At 38.3% G+C, this 24,862-nt stretch overlaps 1 protein-coding gene across 3 annotated transcripts in view; it reads left to right on the forward strand.

Moving 5' to 3' along the window:
* The window catches only part of LOC150086501 (protein Gawky-like), a 382,156-nt gene that overhangs the window by 79,550 nt on the left and 277,744 nt on the right, over positions 1-24,862 (forward strand). For 2 of the 3 annotated variants that reach the window (XM_090372605.1, XM_090372604.1), the window contains exon 1: positions 6,395-6,623. The exons of the other annotated variant lie outside the window; for it this stretch is intronic. In XM_090372605.1, coding sequence (XP_090228731.1) covers positions 6,611-6,623 — 13 coding nt within the window. In that variant the 5' untranslated portion in view covers positions 6,395-6,610. Of the gene's footprint in view, positions 1-6,394; positions 6,624-24,862 lie in introns of those variants that run through there. 3 annotated transcript variants of the gene reach the window in all.

Below are 24,862 nucleotides of genomic sequence, written 5' to 3' on the forward strand. Positions count from 1 at the left end.
AAACCCCACTAAAGTGTATAATTTATTTTGCGGTTGCTATTCCCAAAGTGCATTTTGCTGCACTGAAACCTTGCACCTTGCATTTTGCTGCATTGAAACCTAGCTGTCACTTCTCTAACGATCTTTGAAGTCTTCTTCACAGGAGATCATCGCTGGCTGGAGATGTGTGAATATATCCACAATTCAAAAAGAGCAATTAGGAGGTGGCACGATAATTACAGACTTGTTAGTTTAACTCCTATTCTGGGGAAAATAACAGTCACTGGTAAAAGAAGTAATGCAGGATCATATAGACAAGGCCGCAGTTATACTTCAAACACAGCATGTTCTTTAAGGGGAAATCTTTTTTGAACAATTTGATTGGTTACTACAATGTGGTCAGAAAGGAACTGGATGTAAAAAAAAAAGAAAAATATATATTCTGATATATACTTGGATTTCAGGAAAGCTTTAGATACTGTTGCACATAAGACTATTGTACAAATTGGAGCAGTGTGTCTGCTTTGGATAAAGGGATGGTTGAGTGGGAAAAGAGAAAATGGCAATCAATGAACATTGCTCTTTGTGGACTAATGTTATTAGTGCAGTCACCCAGTGTTTGGTGTTGAGGCCCATTGTTGCTTTCTATATTTATGAGTGATATTAATGAAGTCATTGCAGATGATACAGTATGCTACTGCAACAGGATGTAGAGAAGGTAGATGGGCTGAGAAATAGCAACTAAAGTTTAACATTGATAAATACAAAGTATTGCATATAGGTAGCAAAAATTTCACCCCGGGGGTTCACATCTGGTGAGTATGGGCTTGGCACACCCAGGGTCCTGAGCTGGATATCATCATTCTTCTTTTTCTTGGTGATTCCCTTCCACTTCTCTCTCTCTTGGGATAATTCGGAATTTTTTTTTTTTTTTGGCTGGCGCAGTATAAGCCTCTGGCTTCCTTGTACCATATGGCTAATGATAATAATAAATAATAATAACCCCAAAGTAACATACCAACTGTGTAGTACTACACACAGAGTAATGGAAAATGAAAACAACCAGGGGTAATTGTGCAGACAGGTTCCCAGGACAGATTATTTGGTTTTGTCAATGATATACAGCAATTTTGCTACAAAGGATAAGGAGGTGATTATCCCATTGTATAAGGCAAAGGTCAGGCACAACATCCTGAGTACTGCATACAGGTCTGGAGGCCTCATTTTAGGAAGGATGCAGAACTGCTGGAAGGAGAACAGAAGGGCAGCGAGATTGGTGAGCAGAACAAAGGGGTGCTCTTACCAAGAAAGGCTTCAGTTCCGTAGCATCTTCAGAATAGGTACCTCCAAGGTGATCTGATTGAGATGTTTAAGGCTTTGAATAGATTGAGCAAGCTCAGTGTTAATGGGATTTTTCTTCTTACTCAGACTATACACATAAGGGGGCAAAATTCAAATTAAGGCAGGTCTTGCAGAATAAATGTGCAGAAGTTTGTCTTTAGCCAACAGGTGATTGATTGTTGGAACAAATCTCCATTTGTTGTGAAAGTTGGTAGTTTAAATAAATTCAAGGAAGGACTAGGCAAACTATTGGAGGGAGTGAATAGGTGAAATGGGAGGTGTAGTGTTTTTTTTTTTTTTTGGGTGATGCTGTATAAGCTTGCTTTCTCACATCATTTACCAATGCTAATGCTAACTTGTTTGTTCAAGTCATCCTGAAGGAGCACTGCTTGGCACTGAACATAAACATCCCCTCTCCTGACATTATACCAATCTGAAGAATATCGATTAATCACAACCTTCTGCCCTGCAACTAACCAACAATCCATCTTAGAATCTTACCAGTAATCCCAACCTGTTCAAGGTTATACAGTAACCTCTCATGAGAGACCAAGTCAAATACTTTTGCTAAAATCCAAATAAACTTATGTTGAAATTATTCTCTACATCCATCTCATGAGTAACTGTGCCAATATAGCATACTAAGTTAGTTTAACATGATTTTCCCTTAACAAAGCCATGCTGTGTCCTTCAGAATTCGGCGCCTCCGTAGCCAGGTAGGAAGGAGCAGCAGTGCGCAGCACACGCTTCTTAATTAGACCGGGGTTCGAGCCCGTCACCACCAAATACAGAGGATGCGGAAAGGTCAAGGAATGACTACCGCATATCCTGGAACAATATGGCCTTAATTGCTAATGCTCCTAAAAAAAAAAACCAAACCAAACCTTCAGAATTCCATATCTATCTACATGATCTTAAATTGCACTCCTAATCATTGCCTCTGAGATTTTTCCTACCACTGAAGTCAGCTAATTGGTCTGTGGTTACCAACTTCATTCTTAGAACTGCATGTATTGGCAGTATGTTGGCACTTCTCCAATCCAAAGAAACCACCCTAGTCCATAGATGCCCTCATAATTAACCTCAATGGTTCAGTAGACTCCATGGTGGTCTACTTCAAAACTACTGGGTATATGCCAACAATTCTGGGAGCCATACTTGCCTTTATGCTCAAAGAATTATGAAATCACTAATTTCATATGGCTTAGCCTCTTCTCACCATGAAAGTCTTTCGTCAGTAAAGACCGTTGCAAAGTACCTATTCAATTTGGCCATAACATCGGCTGGGTCATCTAAGACACCCACACCAGTGCAAGGGTCCAATCTTAATTAGCCTTCTTCTTCATTATTTTCACATACATAAAAAATTCCTTATCCTCATTCTTTGCTCTCTCAGCCAATGCTTTCCCCTACACAGCCATGGCTGCCCTAACCTTATTTGTGGTACTGTTACAGATCAACTTGTATTTGTTGTAGGCTTCAGTACTTTTCATCACTCCGTAACTGTCCATGCTATCTTTTTCTGCTTTATTTCACCAGCCAGCTTCACAGTCATCCATTTTGGCATCCTCCTCCTGCAGTATTTTCTTAATGGTAGGTATGTGTTCATGGCATCTCTGATTTTTGCTTTAAAAAGTATTCCATAATTCAAATATATTTGCCCTCCCTTGGTAAACCACCCAATTCATAGATGCCATATAGCACCTTAAACTTTAAAAGTCTCCTCTTCTGAAGTTAAACCCCATGCCTTTACCTTCAACTCCTGCAAAATCTTTCTTCATCTTCACTGGCAATTGCATGATCAATTCCTGTACTTTTAAGTCCTGTGATGTCATCTGATTCATCAGTAATGTTGAAGTCAAGAGCATTCTCATCCCTAGTACTTTCTCTAACATGTTGGTACAAATAATAATTATCTAGTTTATTTAAAAAAGTTTTTTTTTCCCCCATTGTGAGTTTCCCTTCCACTTATTCCAATCAATCTAGAGCAGGTTAAAGTCACCCATAATAAGGCACTCACGCTTTCTTGCTTATTCCATCTACATGTAAAGCCTCTTGCCATATTCTTCACAATCTTCTGGTCTGTAAATCACTCCCACTCTCATTATTCCTTTGCTTCCAACTAACTTGCACCACACAGATTCTATGCTGGTAGATGTAACCTCAGACTCAGCAAAAGCTCTTTTTGTGCTCAGGCTGCTTTTGATAAGAAGCATGACCCCCTCCACCCCTTCTTTATTTCCTGAATGTATTATACATACCATAGTGGAGTTCTTCATCTCCAGTTTCCAGATGGCACCTTGTTTCTGTTAGCCCTGTGATCAGCATTAGTTGTCCTAACCAGGACTTCAAATTCGGTCATTTTATTGACAACCTCGTGACATTACTGAAGACACAGTTAAGACTAAGGTAATCTTCTATAGTTTACTACCCTGACCACACTGCTTGAAGTTATTTAGCTTTGTGTCCCAAGCTTTATCTGCCCCCTCATTTGAAATGCTGCTGCCCTCAGAACATCTTATCAACATTGGCTGATGTGGCAGCAAACAAGAATTCTTGAAGTTGAGTGCAAACAATAAGTTGACCCATATTATGAGATAAATGTGGATCTAAATTACCCTTCTCCCCCACTAACTAGCAGTTTCCTGAACCATTACTGTATCCTCAATGATACTGGCAAAACTTCTTGCACCGCCTTTGTTCAGATGAATACCATCTCTACAAAACAGATTCCTTTTGCCTACAAATGCAGGCCATGTTATAATCCCCCCCCCCAAGATCCTTTCAGATTTCCTTAACTCTTGACTTAATCCACAATGCTTTCAGCTTATTATCCCTCCTATGGATTCTCTGGGCAGAATTGCATACACACATTCTGATTTAACTTGCAGCACTTTTTCAGCACAGTCCTATATTTATCCACCGGAAATGACCACCGCCTATAAGCTCCTAAAATCCAAATAACAAATTCCTAAGTTCTTACCCCAGTTAGTTTGGTTGGAAATAGGTCTTTCTTTTTCTAAATTGAATTTTTCAGTTATGAATAGGAGAGGCATTTGCACATCTCTTGTCTGTGGGGAATATCCTCTGAATCCAAGGATAAAGTCATAATCATGACTAAAAGTTTGCTTACCTCATTTGTTGCTTCATTTAATATAATTTGATAGACTCATCAGCCCCAAATGCTTTATTTACTTTTAGGTTCAAAGTTTCTCTTCCAGCTTCCTTTCAGTTATCATAACATCATTTAATTCCCATTTAGAATTAGGTGTGATTTTGTTATTGCTATCCATAATAACTCCACATCTGAATGTAGACGCAGAATAATTATTCAGTTTGTCAACAGTCTACAGAACTGTCAGTCGGCATGAATATGGTATTTCAAGTATTAAATATGCACTGCTTTATTTTGTGTTGGAAATACCTGAGTTGGATAACAAGTAGAATTCAATAGTCATGAATATAGTATTTCAAGTGTTAAATATGCACTGCTTTATTCTGAGTTGGATAACAAGTAGAATTTTTGTGAATAGGTTTCTAAATGATTTTTTTTTTTTTTGTCAGGTGTGTGCATGCACACCACTATATATTATTATTAGCCATATGGTGCAGAAAGGAAGCCATTCCTCTTGTATGCTCATTTCTCATTCCTCTTGTATGCTGTATCGGCCAAAAAAAAAAAAAAAAATTCCGAGTTACCCTGAGAGAGAGAGAGAGAGAGAGAGAGAGAGAGAGGGAGAGAGAGAGAGTCAGAGAGAGAGTCAAGTAGAAAGGAATTACCAAGAAAGAGAAGAATGATGATATCCAACTCAGGACCCTGGGTGCACCAAGCCCATACTCACCAAATGAGAGCCCCTGGCGTTATATTATATAATTTTTGAATAATCACCTCAGAGGGCATAAATTCAAATTGAGGAAGGACGGGTGTCGGATAGATGTGCGGAAATTTGCCTTTGGCCAGCGGGTGGTTGGTTGGTGGAACCGACTTCCATCACTTGTTGTTGAAGTTGATAGCCTAAACAAATTTAAAGCTCAACTGGACAGGTATTTCGAACGAACGGAGGGGTGAAATGGGAGTGGTTTTTTTTTTTTTTTTTTTTTTTTGGCTGATGCTGAATAAGCTTGCTTTCTTGCATCATATGCCTCTACTAATGCTAATTAATAATAATAAGTTGTAGTGAAAAATCACAACGCTTAAAAAAGAACAAAAAAAAATATATTGCACTAGTTGTACCACTATATATATATATATATAGAGAGAGAGAAAGAAAAACTTCCCCTCCCAGGTAGGGAATTTTAATGGGTGAATTAAAATTTTTATCTAGCAATAATTAACCTGAGGCTTCCTCTATTTTTATTACTAATTATAATTTCGCACCTCGAATTTTTTTTTAAAGTAGGTCAAACTGAAAGTGAATTGTTACAAGATAAAAATAATCTAGTGGTGTTCATATGCAACCAAATTGAAGATTCGATCTCGCAGTACCAGTGTCCTATAAGCCGTACTGCCACGTATTATTTAACCTTTTTTTTTTTTTTTTTATTGAACTACGAAGACTATAGAGGGGAAAAAAAAACTGACAATAATAAAGTTCTTACATCGCATAATAATTAACGAGTAATTGGGTAGTTATTTCTAGTTACCATTTTCCCCCATCATCTTTTAGTGTTCTTATTTAAAACTAGTATTTCCTTCCCCTTTGATATTCAGGATCTGTTTACCGTTGCAAATTATACGTCGTCCATCTAACAGAGTGATCTGTTGCAGAAACGCAATGTCGTTTCTGTTATGATGGCTTAGGCCAGAGAAAAAGATTTTACTGTGGTTGCTGCCATAAAATAATGCTTAACTATAACTTTATATATATATTTTTTTTATTTATATACGTATATTTGTTTACTTATTACAAACAGATAGGTTTTACTATAACCCGTATTATATTATAAATGGCGAATCACGTGATAAATACGTCATCAAGCTTCCAAGTGTTGGGAGGTCAGGGTAGCAAACATTTACCCAGACGTTTCACTTGACTAAACCAGGAGTGGTTTATCCATATCACCAAAGGAGTAGGAAGAGTTGAGTTCAGGTAGATAACATCGAATGTAGTGCAAAGTTCTTGAAGAACCGTTTTGCTTTTTCCTTCTGCTTTGCTATGTGATGTGCATGTAAATATCGAATTTGTTGGACTACGAAAATATACGTAGTAAAAATCATACCGATATAAGGACATTACAGAAATATAATACAAAGTTACTTCGATCAACAACTGCCTGCTGTGTTCAACTTATGACAAATGCAGGTCGGTGTTTTACAATATTTATGTAGTGCATCGTTGTGTATGTTAGTGCAAAGTTTCATTTTAGTTATAGCCAAAATTATACAAATGTATATGTATCTGTGCGTAGAAAACCAACGGTAACAGTGTTTTACATTAAGCTATCGATGCAAGTGTCCTCTGTAGTGATTTCCGAGTTTTATAAGTACGTGGTGGTAGAGGTTAGCAGCCATTTAAAACTACCTTTGAAGAAAGGAGGTAGTATTGATAGGCAAGTGTAATTTTCTGCACTCTGTTGTTAGCTACAGTGTGTTTTCTGCCTTGTTATGATTGGTACCACATCAATATTTTTGAGTATTAAATTAATGCTTTGTGTATTTTTGTTGTTTCTTGCCTTTACTGGGTCACTATAAATGGCACTCGACTTTTGTATACATAAAAGTGCAACCTGGAACTTTTAAATGAGGAAATGTGTATTTTGACATTGTTGACTTTTATACACGTGTTTTTGTAATTATTATTATTTACAGTACGTAGCGCAACGTATTTTTTAAGAAACTAACAGTTGCAACTTTGTAAATACACATTTGATGTATTTTTATGCGTCCATGTTAACATCTCTGTGTTGACGTCTTTTTATGTCATAATTTACTTGTGTAGAATGAAGGGTCGGATCCGGTTTTTTTTTTTTTTTTTTTTAATTAGGCAGCAATACAACAACGATGATATACATGATTGACAGTAATTGAATTAATATCAAGAAACACTTTGTTCCAATTTACTTAGGCTGGGGGTGCAATCGCCCCTACTAGTTCCGCCGCTGCCGGGTTGCTAGATATACGTCTCTTGGGTTTGTTTATGCATTAGGCCGTTACATAAACAGTATTTAGGTAATGAAGTTTTTAATATTGAGTGGAATTTTTTAGGAACAGTTTCGTATATTACACGATTATGCCGAATAAAACTTAGAAATAGCAAAAATAGTTTGATATTACATTAGGAATATCATACAACTTACGGTAACTCGCTTCATTATTATAAATGAAATATGTGATCAAAAATAGTATATGCAGAAATTAATTGGTGTGTTCCCCCTGTAAAACTGTATAAGTTAATAATCACCATTCAGTTTCTATGCCTAAAATTGCATGACATCAAACATTCATATATTGATTGTATCAGCCTCAGAGTTTGCAAAACATTGCTGAATGCATCAAAGGTGTCAGCATTTTCCCAGCTTATTTCAAATAAATTGCAGGTTGTGCCATTGTTTTGTAAGATTTATTAATATTGTAAGCATAATTAAAGTTAGCATGTGAATCCAGATACAGGATCTCTGATTTTAACTGGCATTTGGCTGATAGTGTTACAATTGAAAACATCCTTGAACCAGGAGGAAATAGCAAAAATAAGTCAGCTTTCTGCAAAATAAAGGATATAAATGATCTTTGAGAAACATCAATAGGAAAGATGAGGGAGAGTTAAGTCCATGAGTGGCCAACATACATTATATTTAATGACAACAGACAACTAGACAGGTGATGTGGGAATGTTTTTGTTTTTTTTTGCTGATGCTTTATAAGCTTGTTTTCTTACATCATGTGACTGCTGTTAAAAATAAGTGACATGTTATTATTATTAGCCATATGATGCAAGGAAGCCTGAGGCTTATGCTGCACCAGCCAAAAAAATTTCCCGAGTTACCCGGAGAGAGTCAGAAGTAGAAAGGAATCACGAAGAAAGAGAAGAATGATAATATCCAGCTCAGGACCCTAGGTTTGCCAAGCCCATACTCACAAGATGTGAGCCTCTGGGGTTAATGAGCATATCAAAGTTAAGCATTTTATTGAAAATCAATCATTAGATTCTATAACAATCCCTTTGATCAGTGAGGGCATGAAGTCAATTGTTAAGACACAATTCTATACCATTTTGATAAGAAAGAATCCTAAAGGCATCATGGCATGGCTTTGTGAAGTAGAAGTCTTTCCTGGCTAACTATTGTGATGAGAGTAGAAAATGTTTGTATGCAAAACAATAGCTTTGCAATATATAATATAAAGTTTTTGATATGGTCCTCCACTCCACTAAACACTTGTGTGGTAACATAGTATTCTTCATACATATTTTATTCACTTAGATTTATATAAAATAAATAGAATCAACCTGGCACTGTAAAGATAAAAAATCATAACATGCCTACAAAGGTAAAATGTGGTTATGTCACTGACTTGTCAAAATGGAATGTTAAATTACATTACAAATACAAAAAATTAATACTGCACTTGGGGTTATGCCTGACAAGGTACAATTCTGCTCTTACATATCATAGTATCCAATCAGATTTGTCAGACAAGATTTCCCTTAACAAATCCAGGCTGCAACTGCAGTGTAACAGCATTGCCATCTAGATGGTCTGGTCTTATATTATTTCAGCTAGTGACTATGTTCCCTGGAACAGAAGTCAAGCTAACAGATCTGTAATTACTCAAGTCAACGTCACCCTTTGTGGATTGGAGACACATTCGCACAGCTGCAGTCCGTAGGACCCTTCCCTAAATCCATCGTTGCTCTTATAATTGTGACTAGAGGTTTGCTTACCTCTTTTGGTGCCTCCCCTTAGTATATTTATATATTTCCTATCTACTGCAGCTGCTTTGTTTATGTTTAGCTTAAAAAAATTTTCTTTAACTTTCCTGTCAGGTATCATAAAATCATTTAGTATTAGTATTAACAATGGCCACGTGTTGCAAGCAAGCCTATGGCTTATGCTACACCAGCAAAAATATAATTATTAATAAGAGAAAAGGAAATAGACAACCTATGCATTTCCTTCCTCCTGTAGGTAATTATGCAGCTTACTCCAAACGCCAGCCTCTGCCACCCACGTAGGTAACTTATTCCAGTAATTTATAACTCACTGGCTAAAATAAAACATCCTGCAATCCAGTCTGAACATCCCCTGTAACTTGAATTTATGGTACCTATTCTAGAATCATTTATAACCACAAAAATTTTGCCCTCAGTCATTTTACATATGCCTCAGAGCCTTAAATACCTCAACCAAGTCTCCTCTAAGGTGCCTAGTTTCCAAGCCCTGCAACTAACATATTCAAAGTCCTTCCTCATATATGGATGCCCTTTTGCCGATCTCACCAGGCAAGTTACCCATCTTTGGACCCTTTCAAGAAGTCTTACTTCTTGAAAGGGCCCACATCTTACTTTAGGTGCTGTCTCCATACTTGAACAGAGCGTTCCAAGTGTTGTCTAACAGTAGCCATTATATAATGGGATTATAATGTCCTTGTCTCTACTAGCAATTGTTCGATAAATCATCAATAGGATACCATGGGCCTTCCTTGCAACCTCTCTATGGTGCTCAGAGAACTTCATGTCTGACTGTATCGTAACACCCAAGTCCCTTTCTTCTGCTACTGGCTTTAGTTCAAACCTCTCTATGGTGCTCAGAGAACTTCATGTCTGACTGTATCGTAACACCCAAGTACGTTTCTATTGCTACTGGCTTTAGTTCAACTCCATCAAGTGTATAAGTTATTTTGTGGTTACTGTTCCCCAGGTGTAATACCTTACACTTTGCTGGATTAAAGCATAGCTGCCATTTTTACTTGACCATCCCTGAAGTCTATTTGGTTACTCTGAAGAAGGTCCACTTGTCAGTGATCGTTAACTACTCTACTAATCTTTACATCATCTGCAAATCTAGACATTATGCCCTCTATCCCTTCATCAATGTGATTTATAAAAATTGAAAACAACAGTGGTTCTGATACTGATCCTTGGGGAACCCCACTTCTTATATCAACCCAATATGAGGAATGACCATTTATCACAACCCTCTGCCTCCTGCCCTGAAGCCATTCAGCTATCCATCTAAGGATTTTCCCTGATTTCAACATGTTCCAGCTTATAAAGTAACTGCTCCTGTGGGACAAAACAGTTAACCAGATTAGTTAAACATTATTTTCCCTTTACAAAACCATGCTGAGTATCCTTCAGAATTCTATTTCTATATAAATGATCTAGAATTCCACCCTTGATCATTGTCTCCATGATTTTCCCTACTGAAGTTAGACTGACCAGTAATTTCCCACTTCACTCTTAGAATTGCCCATATGTATTGGAGATACGTTGGTGCTTTTCCAATCCAATTTAAAAACTTCCGAGTCCAGCAATGCTCTCATAATTAGATTATTTGCACTCACTTGCCGTCTCCCTTAAGATTATAGGGTACATGCCCTTAACCTCAGGAGCCTACCTGGCCTGTAGGCTTGAACGTTTTTTCATTAAATAAACGTGAAATTTCAACATCATTAATTACATTTTTTTCAACTTCACTCCCATAATTTCTCATTGATGCAAAGGGTTTTTCTTCTGTAAATATCGATGCAAAGTAACTGTTGATTTCATCTACAACTTCAGCTGTGGTATCTAATATTTCCCACATCTATTACATAGGGTTCTTCTGATCTGGTTTGTCCTTCTCTTCTTTGCATTTATATATGTGAATTTGAGGTATTGCTCAAAACATCAAAGGCAGATATTGTTGGGATTTCAGAGACGTGGTGTCACACAGATATAAGGAATGCAGAACTGGAATTTGGGGAGACAATGTCTACAGAAAGGATAGGAAGGGAGGAGGGGTTATGCTATTAGGTAAGAAAGACACAAAATCCAAGGAAGTGAAGCCAGTCGACATCGCTGGACAGTGCAGTATCGAGTCAGTTTGGTGTGACATAAGCATTGGGAGATCAAAATTGAGAGTAGGAGTGTGCTATAGGCCTAATGACTCTGATGAGTATAATAAGAAACTGTACAGGGAAATAGTGGGCCAATAAACCACAGAGTCTTATAATGGGGGATTTTAATTTCCCAGATATCGACTGGAATTTGAGGGCTGGTCACTCACACACTAGCAAGGCTTTTGTAGATTTATTGGATGATTGTTTTCTACATCAGCATGTTCGGGAGGCAACTAGAGGGAGTAATACTCTTGATTTGATTATCAGTAGTGATTCTTCATGCAATAAGAATCTGCAGATAAATGAACCACTAGGTGGCAGTGATCACAGTGTGCTGAAGTGGGATTTACTCAAAGAGGTAACTACCATTAGGGATAAAGGGAAGGGTTATTGCTTTTGTAAAGGAGACTACGATGGACTGAGACAGTATTTAAATTCTATACAGTGGGACCAACTGATGATGTTACCAACAGCAAATTCAAAATGGGAAGCATTCAAAGAACTTATCTTGGAAGCTACTAGGCTTTACATACCAACTAAGAAATATTGTTCAGGGTTCAGGGTTCTTCCTTGTGGAATATTTTAAATGGATGTCAGATGAACTAATGAGACATATGGCAGAGAAGAAAAATACATGGGATACATACAAATTAACACGTGACACAGAAGCCTATGATAGATACAAGTTGATCTGTAACCAAGTTACAAAGGAGGTTAGGCCAGCAAAGGCAGATTACGAGAAATCTTTGGCAAGAGATGCAAAGTTTTCTTTGCATCTCTTTTGCCAAAGTTTTCTTTTCTTTGTGAAACACAAAGAAAAGAAAGGAAGTCTTGCCTGACCAAAGAGTTCTTTACTTATGTAAACTCTAGAAGGAAGGGGATGAATCAGATTGGTCCACTTGATATCGATGGGTCAACTGTTGATGATCCTGCTCAGGTAGCTAACAAACTAAATGAATATTTTGCATCGACATTCACACATGAGTTATTCAGCGAGGGGAATGCCAGAGGTGTATTCAACTCTGGCAGTAAGCTAGGGAATCTTGTAATAACTGAGAGTAAAGTGGAGGAGAAATTGTTGATGATAAACACAAGAAAGGCACCTGGGGTTGATGGGATCTATCCAGTTATTAAAGGAGGCAGCAAAGGAAGTAAGTAAACCCTTAGCCATAATTATGAGAGTTTCCTTAGACTCAGGGGAGGTACCCACAGACTGAAGATGTGCAAATGTGACCCCCAATTCACAAAGGAGGATCAAAGGCTGACACAAGTAATTATAGACCTGTGAGATTAACTTCTGTTCCAGGAAAATTAATGGAGGCACTGGTTAAAGAAGCACTGCAGGGTTATCTAGACAAGACTTCAGTTATAGCTTGGACACAGCATGGTTTTGTTAAGGGGAAGTCTTGCCTGACCAATTTGATTGGATACTATGATGCAGTCACAAAGGAACTGAATAACTTTGATATTATATACTTGGATCTTAGAAAGGCTTTTGATACTGTTGCACGTGGAAGACTGCTGCACAGTTTGGAGCAGTGTGGCATTGGAGGCAAATTTCTGCTATGGGTAAAGGGGTGGTTGAGGGGGAGAAGACAGAGAGTGGTAATCAATGGACACTGCTCGTCGTGGACTAATGTTATTAGTGGAGTCCCTCAGAGTTCAGCGTTGGGTCTATTATTGTTTTCTGTATTTATAAATGATATTGATGATGGTATATCAAGCTTAATGCCAAGTTTGCAGACGATACGAAGGTTGGCAGGGTTGTCAAGGACACTACTGACACTATGCTGCTGCAACAGGATCTGGAGAGGTTGAGCAGATGGGCTGAGAGGTGGCAAATGAAGTTTAACATTGACAAATGTAAAGTACTGAATATGGGAAATAGCAACCCCAGGGCAACGTATCAACTCTGTGGTACTACACTGACAGTTGTAGAGAATGAAAGGGACCTGGGGGTGGTTGTGCAGGCAGATATGAAGTTCTCGGAGCAGTGCAGATGGGCGGCAAGAGTAGCTCATGGTGTATTGTCAATGATATATGGGAAATTTTCTAGCAGGGATAAGGAGGTGATTATTCCCTTGTATAAGGCAATGGTTAGGCCACACCTAGAGTACTGTATTCAGGTCTGGAGGCCTCATTTCAAGAAGGATGTAGAGCTGCTGGAACGAGTACAGAGAAGGACAACAAGATTAGTGAATGGAACAAAGGGGTGCTCTTACGAAGAAAGGCTTAAGTTTTGCAAATTACAGTGTCTGGAGACTAGGCACCAGCGAGGTGATCTGATAGAGGTGTATAAAGCCTTGAATGGTTTGAGCATGCTCAATGCTGATGGGATTCTTCCTCTTGCTCAGAATAATCACCTGAGAGGGCATAAATTCAAATTGAGAAAAGACAGATGTAGGATAGACGTGCGGAAATTTGCCTTTAGCCAGCTGGTGGTTGGTTGGTGGAACAGACTTCCATTCCTTGTCGTGGAAGTTGATAGCCTAAATAAGTTTAAGGCTCAGCTGGACAGGTATTTCGAATGAACAGAGGGGTGAAGTGGAAGTGGTTTTTTTTTTTTTTTTTTTTTGGGCTGATGCTGCATAAGCTTGCTTTCTTGCATCAAATGACTCTACTAATGCTAATGTGCCTTATCCCCCATTCTTTGCTCTCTTTACCAGCGATTTCTCATAATCTGCTTTTGCCAACCTAACCCTTTCTGTTGCACTATAACAGATCAATTTTGTAACTGTTATAAGATTCAGTACTTTTTATTGCTCTAACTTTTCCATACCATCTTTTATTACTCAAGTAATCTGGCAACTTCCGTATTCATCTGACTTGGAATCTTCCTTGTGGAATATTTTTTTTAATGCTATTTAAGCATTCAAGGCTTCTGTGATTAATGTTTTAAAGGTATGCCATAATTCAATTGTATTTGCTCTCTGTGACTATAGCATCTTAAGCCATTGTAATTTCCTTTCCTGAAATTATAGCCCATTCCTTTGCCTTCAACTACTGCTTCCTCTCTCTACATCATCCGTAGAACTCAGTGATCACCTCCTGTACTGTCAGCCCTATTATGTCATCTTGTTCGTGGACAATGATGATGTCTAGAATATTCCTTTTCCCAGTACTTTCCCTGACGTTGATACAAATAACAATCATCTAGTTGATTTAAAAATTTTGTTCCACTGTCGAGTTTCCTTCCCATTTGCGCCAATTAATTAGAGGCAAACTAAAATCACCCATAATAAGACATTGATGCTTACTTGCCCACACTTGCATGTATAGACTCTCATCATAATAATCTTCACAATATCAGCTGACCTGTAGATTCTCCCACTCTCATTATACCTTTGCTTCCAACTATCTCACATCATACAGATTCTATACTAGCATGAAAAATGTCTGAATCCAGGAATGTTTTTGTCATGCTCGGGCTGCTTTTGATAAGAAGCATGATCCTACCAACCCTTCTATCCTTTCTAAATACATTATACATACCGTTCGGAAACTCATCATCCCCTATCTCCGGGTGGCACCACATTTCCTTAAGCCCTATAATGTCAGCGTTACTTGTCCTAACCAGCAGCTCGAATTCACTATTTTATTGACTACATTACTGTATAAACAATTAAGACTTAGTATTCTTATAGAGTTAACTACCCTGACACACACCTTAAAGTTATTTAAACTCGCTTCCCTTTGATATCCGCTCATTCGAAACTTTTCTGCCCTCAGATTATCTTGCTAATATGTTCTGTTGCGGTAACAAACAAGAATATGTGCAAGTGTTACTTTAACCAATATTTGTAAAATAATAAGAGAAGTTTAACTCAGTATAATACATAGAACACTTCTGTATAATACTTTCCAGCCATTAAAATGAAAAAATCGAAAATCTTACATTACGTTAAAAAACAATTAAAAATCAATTAACACAATTAAAAGAAATTTAACAAAAACATTGCAAAACAATTTTCCTTCCTGAAGCTGACAACACTTTTAGCATTAGTAGAGGCATACGATGCAAGAAAGCAAGCTTATTCAGCATCAGCCCAAAAAAAAAACCCTCTCCCATTTCACCCCTCCGTTCGTTCGAAATACCTGTCCAGTTGAGCTTTAAATTTGTTTAGGCTATCAACTTCAACAACAACTGATGGAAGTCGGTTCCACCAACCAACCACCCGCTGGCCAAAGGCAAATTTCCGCACATCTATCCGACATCCGTCCTTCCTCAATTTGAATTTATGCCCTCTGAGGTGATTATTCTGAGAAAGATGAAGAATCCCATTGGCATTGAGCATGCTCAAACCATTCAAGGCCTTATACACCTCTATCAGATCACCTCGCCGGTGCCTAGTCTCCAGACTCTGTAATTTGCAAAACTTAAGCCTTTCTTCGTAAGAGCAACCCTTTGTTCCATTTACTAATCTTGTTGCCCTTCTCTGTACCCGTTCCAGCAGCTCTACATCCTTCTTGAAATGAGGCCTCCAGACCTGTATACAGTACTCAAGATGTGGCCTAACCATTGCCTTATACAAGGGAATAATCACCTCCTTATCCCTGCTAGAAAAATTCCTGTATATCATTGACAAGACACCATGAGCTACTCTTGCAGCTCGTCTGCACTGCTCAGAGAACTTCATATCTCCCTGCACAATTACCCCCAGGTCCTTTTCATTCTCCACCACTGTCAGTGTGGTACCGCAGAGTTGATACGTTGCTCTGGGGTTACTGTTTCCCATATGCAGTACTTTACATTTGTCAATGTTAAACTTCATTTGCCACCTCTCAGCCCATCTGTTCAACCTTTCCAGATCCTGTTGCAGCAGCATAGCGTCAGTAGTGTCCTTGACGACCCTGCCAACCTTTGTATCATCTGCAAACTTGGACATTAAACTTGATATCCCATCATCAATATCATTCATAAACACCGAAAACAACAACGGACCCAACACTGAACCTTGAGGAACTCCACTAATAACATTAGTCCACGTTGAGCAGTGTCCATTGATTACCACTCTCTGTCTTCTGCCACTCAACCATCCCCTTATCCATAGCAGCAATTTGCCTCTAATGCCACACTGCTCCAATTTGTGCAGCAGTCTTCCATGTGCAACAGTATCAAAAGCCTTTCTAAGATCCAAATATATAATATCAAAGTTATTCCCTGCATCCAGTTCTTTTGTGACTACATCATAGTATCCAATCAAATTGGTCAGGCAAGACCTGCCCTTAACAAAACCATGCTGCGTCTGAGCTATAACTGAATTCTTGTCTAGATGATCCTGCAGTGCTTCTTTAACCAGTGCCTCCATTAATTTACCTGGAACAGAAGTTAAACTAACAGGTCTATAATTACTTGTGTCAGCCTTTGATCCTCCTTTGTGAATTGGGGTTACATTTGCACATCTCCAGTCTATGGGTACCTCCCCTGAGTCCAAAGAAGCTCTCATAATTATGGCTAGGGGTTTGCATACTTCCTTTGCTGCCTCCTTTAATATAACTGGATAGATCCCATCCACCCCAGGTGCCTTTTTTATGTTTATCCTCAACAATCTCTCCTCCACTTTCCTCTCAGTTATTACAAAATCATCCAGCTCACTGCCAATGTTTACTTTACCTACATCATTCTCCTTCCTGAATAACTCCTCATGCGTGAATGTAGATGCAAAATACTCGTTTAGATTGTTAGCCACCTGAGCAGGATCCTCAACTGTTGAACCATCAATATCCAGTGGACCAATCTGATTCATCCCTTTCCTTCTCGAGTTCAAGTATGTAAAGAACTCTTTTCTGTTTTTCTTTGCATCCTTTGCCAAGGATTTTTCGTAGTCTGCCTTTGCCTGCCTAATCTCCTTTGTGACTTGGTTACAGACCAACTTATATCTATCATAGGCTTCCATGTCACCCATTAATTTATATGTATCCCATGCATTTTTCTTCTCTGCCACATGTCTCATTAGTTCATCTGACAACCATTTAGGCCTAAACCTTGAACAATATTTCTTAGTTGGTATGTAAAGCCTGGTAGCCTCCAAGATTAGTTCCTTGAATGCTTCCCATTTTGAGTTTGCTGTTGGTAACATCATCAGTTGGTCCCACTGTATAGAATTTAAATACTGTCTCAGACCATCATAGTCGCCTTTACGAAAACAAAAACCCTTCCCTTTACCTCTGATGGTAGTTACCTCCTTGAGTAAATCCCACTTCAACACACTGTGATCACTGCCACCTAGTGGTTCATTTATCTGCAGGTTCTTAATGCATGAAGAGTCACTACTGATAATCAGATCAAGAGTATTGCTCCCTCTTGTTGCCTCACGAACATACTGGTGTAGAAAACAATCATCCAATAAATCCACAAAAGCCTTGCTAGTGTGCGAGTGACCAACCCACAAATTCCAGTCAATATCTGGGAAATTAAAATCCCCCATTATAAGACTCTCTGATTTACTGGCCCACTCTATTTCCCTGTACAATATCTTATTATACTCATCAGAGTCATTAGGCCTATAGCACACTCCTACTCTCAATTTTGATTTCCCTATGCTTATGTCACACCAAACTGATTCGGCACTGCCCTGTCCATCGATGTCGACTGGCTTCACTTCCTTGGACTTTATGTGTTTCTTAATTAATAGCATAACCCCTCCTCCCCTCCTGTCCTGTCTATCCTTTCTATACACATTGTATTCCCCAAATTCCAGTTCCGCATTACTTATATCTGTGTGACACCACGTCTCTGATATCCCAACAATATCTGCCTTTGATGTTTTGAGCAATACCTCAAATTCATCAAATTTATTTACCAAACTCCTAGCATTGGTGTACACGCAGGTATACATGCACCTGTTTCTATTCTTAGCTACCCTAACACAACCCATGTGTTTACTTGTAACGCAATGACTACCAGCAGTCTCTGAAATATCCTGCATCTTGTTTTTCAGACTTCTGCTCATTTCAATAGAAGCAGTGCAAGAATCACTTCCACCTCTGCCAGTGGCTACTGTTAATCTATTAGTCCTTGTATCCCCCCCAACTAGCAGTTTTCCGACCCACCTAACACTGCCTCGACAGCATCAGCAAAAATTCTTGCACCCTTTCTATTTAAGTGTATCCCATCCCTGTAGAAGCAATCTCTCCTGTTAACAAGTACAGTCCAGGCTGAAAAAAATTCTACCCCTTGAGCCTTGCACAATCCCTCCAGGGCCGAATTGATCGACAAGGCTCTCATCATATACTCCCTCCTATCGTGTCTGGGCAGAATTGCAGACACTTTCAAGTTCAACCCTAATTCACGGCTTTTTTTCAGCAGTGACCTGTACTTGCTAAGTAATTCCGCCGGTCTCCTACTCTTAATATCATTCGTGCCAACGTGTACAACTATATCACCTTTTGTGCCCTTAAAAGATGATATCCGCTCTACAATGTCATCAACCTTTGCCCCTGGCAGACATACCCTGGTCCTATTCCACCTATCCTTTTTACAAAGAATGTTCCCCGTTTCCCTGACAATAGAGTCACCAACAACTACTAGTTCCTGTGGGACCAGCGCATTCTGCCTAGGGGGCTGCTTCTGTGTTGCCTGATGACCAAGTGCAAGCTCTGGCGTTGATGTGGGCAGCTGAGAGCTTGATGGGCCCCTCAATTTATTTCCTTCGAGGGCATCCACCCTGTCCTTCAAGCTCTCATAAAGGCCCATAACACTTTTCGACCATATGTCGTGATCACGAATGAAAATTACCGAATAGGGGTGCGCATGAAATTTAAATAGGGATTATTTATCTTTGTGCATGCTCTTTTACTAAAAGCCCATGAATCGGAGATTAGAAATGGCCGGCAAACATTAACAGAATTCTCATGTAATTTAATTTTGACAGTTTCTTCAATTAAGTCTGGTATAATTATGTTGGACACTAAATAAGAAAGTATTTTTCGTTAATGACATGAAAGGCTTAATTCTGACGCTGCTGAATGAGAAGCATGAACTGAGGCTGCATGTTGATTAACACGAACGTTCAGAGAAAAAACGCATAGAACTTTGTTACGATGAGTTGAAATCTCGGCAAGAAATGTATACCAGGTCATTTATTAACCTGACAACTTAAATTTTGTACTGTAATGCAAGATTTTTTATTTTTTCATTTTAATTGCTGGAGAGTATCATACAGAAGTGTTCTACATATTATATTGAGGTAAACTTCTTATTATTTTACAAATATTGATATCAACGTAGAACGTATTGAGCATTACAGCTCTGGTTTATACTATCAAATTTAACCAATATTATCAGATAGGCTTTCCTATAGGTACATGACTACCAAATTCCAGATTCTAAAACTCTTACCACTTAGTTTGGTTGGAAACGGGTCTTTCTTTGTCTAAATGGAATTTTTCAGTTATTTGCTGCAACCAGACCATCTATTCTGATGCAAAGTTTGCTTTACTTTCTGCTGCATTCTCCTTTCATCTTCCAACCATTGTATACTTTCGAGATGGTTGATTTTGACACACCAATGATTTCCTTTTTTTATTTATTTTTTTATTTTATTTTTTTTTTTTTTTCATTTGTGGCTCCAGCAATAACATCATCATCAGCCACTTTCAATCCACTGCAGGATGACGGCCTCTCCAGCATCTTTCCAGTTCCTTCTGTTTTGAGCACTGGCCATCCATTTACTACCCAAAAACTCATGAATTTCATCTATCCATCTCTGCCTTAGTCTTACAGGGTTTTCTTCTAGCTCCTCTTGGGTACCATTCTGTTATTTTCTTAGTCCATCTGTCATCATGTCTTCGAGCTATGTGTCCTGCCCATTTTAGTTCTTTATTTTTGATAAGAATGTTGTTTACTTGAGTTTGCTGCCTAATCCATGTGTTTCTCTTCTTATCTAACAGCCTGATTCCCAATATAATTCGTTCCATTCTTCACTGTGTGGTTCTCAGCTTCTCTTCCATTCTTTTGGTGAGTGCCCAAGTTTCACTTCCATAAGTCATGGTGGGGAGTTTACATTGGTTCATTATTTTACGTTTCAGACAAACTGGGATATTGCTCTTCAGTATGTGACTATATTTCCTGAATGCTATCCATCCAAAATTTATTTTTCTCTTGACTTCCAGCCATTTATCATTATTACAGCTAATAACTTGTCCCAGATAAGTATATGACTCCACCTTTTCAATTACTGCTCCTTCAATCATTATTTCCCTTTCCGTGGCATACTTGTTCATCATTACTTTTGTTTTAGCCATATTCATCTTTAGTCCAAAATCCTTACTAACTCTGCATAACTGATTAAAATTTTTCTCTAATTCTTTGGGATCGTGGCTTATGACCACAATGTCATCTGCAAATCGTAAATGGTTTAGGTACTCTCCGTTCACATTGACTCCTTTCTGCGACCAGTCTAATCTTCTGAAAGCTTCCTCAAGGGCAGCAGTAAACAGCTTTGGAGATATTGTGTCTCCTTGTCAAACTCCTTTCTCTATTTTAAATTTCCTACTGTCTTTGTCTAGTCTGATAAAGGAGGTAGCACTCTCATATATTTTCTTCAAAATTATAATATATGGGGTATCAATGCCTTGTCTTTCCAATGCCTGAAACATTGCGTTATGCTGTATGGAGTCAAAAGCATTTTCATAATCCACAAATGCCAGGCATAATGGTGTTTTATATTCATTTGCTTTCTCCATTAGCTGTGATATTACATGAAGGTAATCCATAGTTGAGAATCCTGTCCTAAAGCCAGCTTGCTCTTTCGGCTGATTCTCATCACATATTCTTTCTAATCTGTTAGTAATGACCCTTGTGAACTACTTGTAGATGTGGGATAACAAGCTAATTGGTCTATAATTTCCAATTTCTGATTTATCTCCTTTCTTATGCAGCAAAACTATGATTGCATTATTCCACTGCTTAGGCGTCACACCTTTTCTAATGCACTTTGTGAAGAGCCTTGCCAGTTTTTGTGTTATGTCTCTTCCTCCCAATTTTAACAACTGTACAGTAACTTCATCTTCCCCCGGAGCTTTCTGATTTTTCATTTTCTTCAATGCATGTTCTACCTCATCAGGAAGAATATCGGGTATGTCGTATGTGTTGCTACTTTGCAATCCATCTTCCCCACTGCTGGCATCATTCCCTCGCTCCTTGTATAATTCTCTATTGTAGTCTTCTGCTATTTGAATTATGCCTTCTCTGCTGTTTATAAGTACAGTACACCATCGCTATTCTTCAGTTTCAGTATCATTTGTCTTTCTGTATTGCTGCTCATGGCTGCTGATTTAAATCCTTTTTTTTCCCTTAATGCTTGTTCTACTTTTCTTGTGTTAAATCTTCTTATGTCCTCTCTGAGTCTCTTTCTAATGGCTTTGCATAACTCAGTATACTCAATTTTCTCCCTGTCAGTGTTTTTCTTGCTCTTCATTTGTCGTCTTCGGTTCATCATGCCAAGTGTTTCTTGACTAATTTTTTCTTTGGATTTCTTTTTCCCTATAAGTTTCTTGGGCTTTATCACTTTCAGAAAGTTGTAATATTCCTCGTCGATATCTTGGTCCTGAGCAATCTGCAGAACCTAAACTTGTTCTTAAGTTCCAGTACATACTGCTTTTTCTCTGCCTCTGTTAGCTCAAAGACCTTTGTATTATTTACTCGAGTCAGTTTTTTCCTTTCCTACATCTATATCAAGTGTACATCTTACCATTCTGTGATCGCTTCCAACATTTATCTTATTCAGGACGGTAACATCATTCACAGTATATCTTCTGTTAGTGAGGATGAAGTCGATTTCATTAGTTATTAATCCATTTGGACTCTTCCATGTCCACTTTCTGTTCACCCTTTTCTTGAAAAAAGTGTTCATTACTGACAGTCCTTGAGATTCTGCAAATTCCACAAGTCTTTCACCTCTTTTATTTCTTTCACCAATTGCAAAATTTCCTGTAGTTCCTCTTTCTGCACTGTTTTGCCTTTTTCCAATCTTAGCATTGAAGTTCCCCATAATAATAGTGTAGTGGGTTTTCTGCTCGTCTAGAAGACTCAATTTCGGTGTACATTTCTTCAACCTCTTCATCGTCATGGCTCGATGTTGGTGCATAAATCATTATAATCTTTAGCTTGTACCTCTTAGAAATCTTGAGTATTAGTCTTGACACCCTTGGTGATGTACTTTTGAATTCTAAAATGTTGTTTTTAAAATCTTTATGGACCAGAAACCCAACTCCACCTTCACTCCTTTCACTGTTTCCATTGGTTATTTCTACTTATAAGTGGAAATCATATATAAGTTTATCAAGATTTCCACTTGATAAACTTATAAGTGATTCATTTCTTCTTCTTGTTTCAGCCAAACCGATGAAATTCCAATTCACATTTTCTAATTCCTTTTCCAGCTCTAATATCCTGTCTTCACCGATGAACGATCTTACTCCAGCAATAACACCTTTCTGTAAATTGGAACAATCACTACAAAGTGAATCAAAGTGTACAGCATTTATCTGATACAAGAAACTTGTGATCATACCATGTGACAATTTAAATTTAGATACCATACGTTTCATTTTCTGTAGATGCTAATTGCAAAAGGTTTCTGATTTTCTTTACCAGACAAGGGTAATATAGAAAACAAGAAGGGATAAATATAGAAAATAACAATGGCCCAACACCGAACACTGGGGAACTCTACTAATAACATTAGCAAAGAGCAGTGATTACCAGTCTCTGTCTTCTCCCACTGAACCATCCCTCTATCCATAGCAGCAGCAACTTTCCCTTAATGCCACACTGCTCCAATTTGTACAGCCATTTTTTATGAGCAACAGTATCAAATGCTTTCCTAGAATCCAAGTATATAATATCGAAATTATTTTTTGCATCCAGTTCCTTTGTGACCACATAATCATTGCATTAGTCAAACAAGATTTCCCCTTTACAAACCCATGCTGTGACTGCAGCCTCATCTAGATGGTTCTGCATTCCTTCTGTAAACAGTGACTCCATTATTTTTCCTGGAACAGAAGTTAAACTAACAGATCTGTAATTATTCATGTCACCTTTTGGTCCCCCCTTTGTGAATTGAGGATTTATTCACACATCTGCGGTCCACGAGAACCTTCCCTGAATCCAGTGATGCTCTCATAATTATGGCTAAAGGTTTGCTTACTTTCCTTTGCTGCCTCCCTTAAATATAATTGGATAGATCAAATCCATCCCCAGTGCATTTCTTATATTTAACTTCAACAATTTCCCTTCCACTTTCCTCTCAGTTATTACAAAATTATTTTTTCCCTTAGAGTTTGATAAAGTTCTGGCATCCCATCCCTTTCCCTAAAGAATTCCTCCTGTGTGAATGTAGATGCAAAATACTCATTCAATTTGTCAGGAACCTGAGCAGGATCATCAATAGTCAAACCCTCAATACAGTAATACCCCGACTTACGCTACCCCGACTTACGCGAACTCGGAGTTACGCGGTTCTTGATTTTTTCGTTTGGCAATGCTGCCGCCCACTATCTTCAAGGTCGTTTTTCATATGTTATCGATATACGGTGCGACGGCGGAGAATGAGAGCGAAAGATGAACAAAATTCAACTTTGCTGCTTTTATGTTTTTTATATCAGTGAAGGGGAAACACATTTCACCATAATAACGTAAAAACCAACACAATTCCAACTATCGGTATAATCGCAAATGCAATTAGATCGAGTTTACTACCAGTTTATAACAGATTTCACTAGCAGAAACGCAACTGGATTTTTATTGTTTTATGGTAGTAACCCCTAGAAATGTGAGGTGTTAATAGTGTATCTCTGCCTTTATGGTGTTGTTTATTCAGTTGCTACATGCGCGCAGCTTTGTTTATGCGTATCAAGCGTGCCTCCTCGTTTTGTAATTGTGCTTTATTCCCTAAAAATGAGTAAAATACTTAAAAGGTATGAAAAGGAAGCGTCTTGGTGAAGACACTGCAGATTCAGAGAGAAAAAGAAAAGCAATTATCGATAAACAGAGGCGGACTGGATCAAAAATTCTTACCCGGGAAAATTTATAGTGGCCTCATACTATGGTTTATGGCCAAAATCACACTGGCCCACCGGGGTTTCCCCGGTAAGGCTTATGGCCAGTCCGCCTCTGTCGAGAGAACAAATATGAAATTGTGAAACGCTTTGAGCAAAATGAAAGACCATGTGATATTGCACGTGCTACAGGCCTAAATGAAGCAACGGCGAAAAGCACATGACAATTGCAAACTTGACAGGTTGAAAATTGAAAAGGGCTCAATTGTCAAGGGCTTAAAAATTTTAGAAAACATAGACTCCAACGTAGAACGCGTTATAGCTACAAAGCAAGGAATAAAAAAAATTATTAGCTTGCTACGAAGAAATTCTGCGTGAAAAAAAGAATGCGCTGTGTCGTCAGACGAATTTGTTAGATTTTATGAAGCCATCGACATCGAAATAACTTTTTAACGTAAGTAATTTGGTTTTTAATACATATTTTGTATTAATATGTAT

The sequence above is a fragment of the Mastigoproctus giganteus genome, chromosome 4 (assembly GCF_048544385.1).
Source record: "Mastigoproctus giganteus isolate SK-2022 chromosome 4, ASM4854438v1, whole genome shotgun sequence".
Taxonomy (NCBI): Eukaryota; Metazoa; Arthropoda; class Arachnida; order Uropygi; family Thelyphonidae; genus Mastigoproctus; species Mastigoproctus giganteus.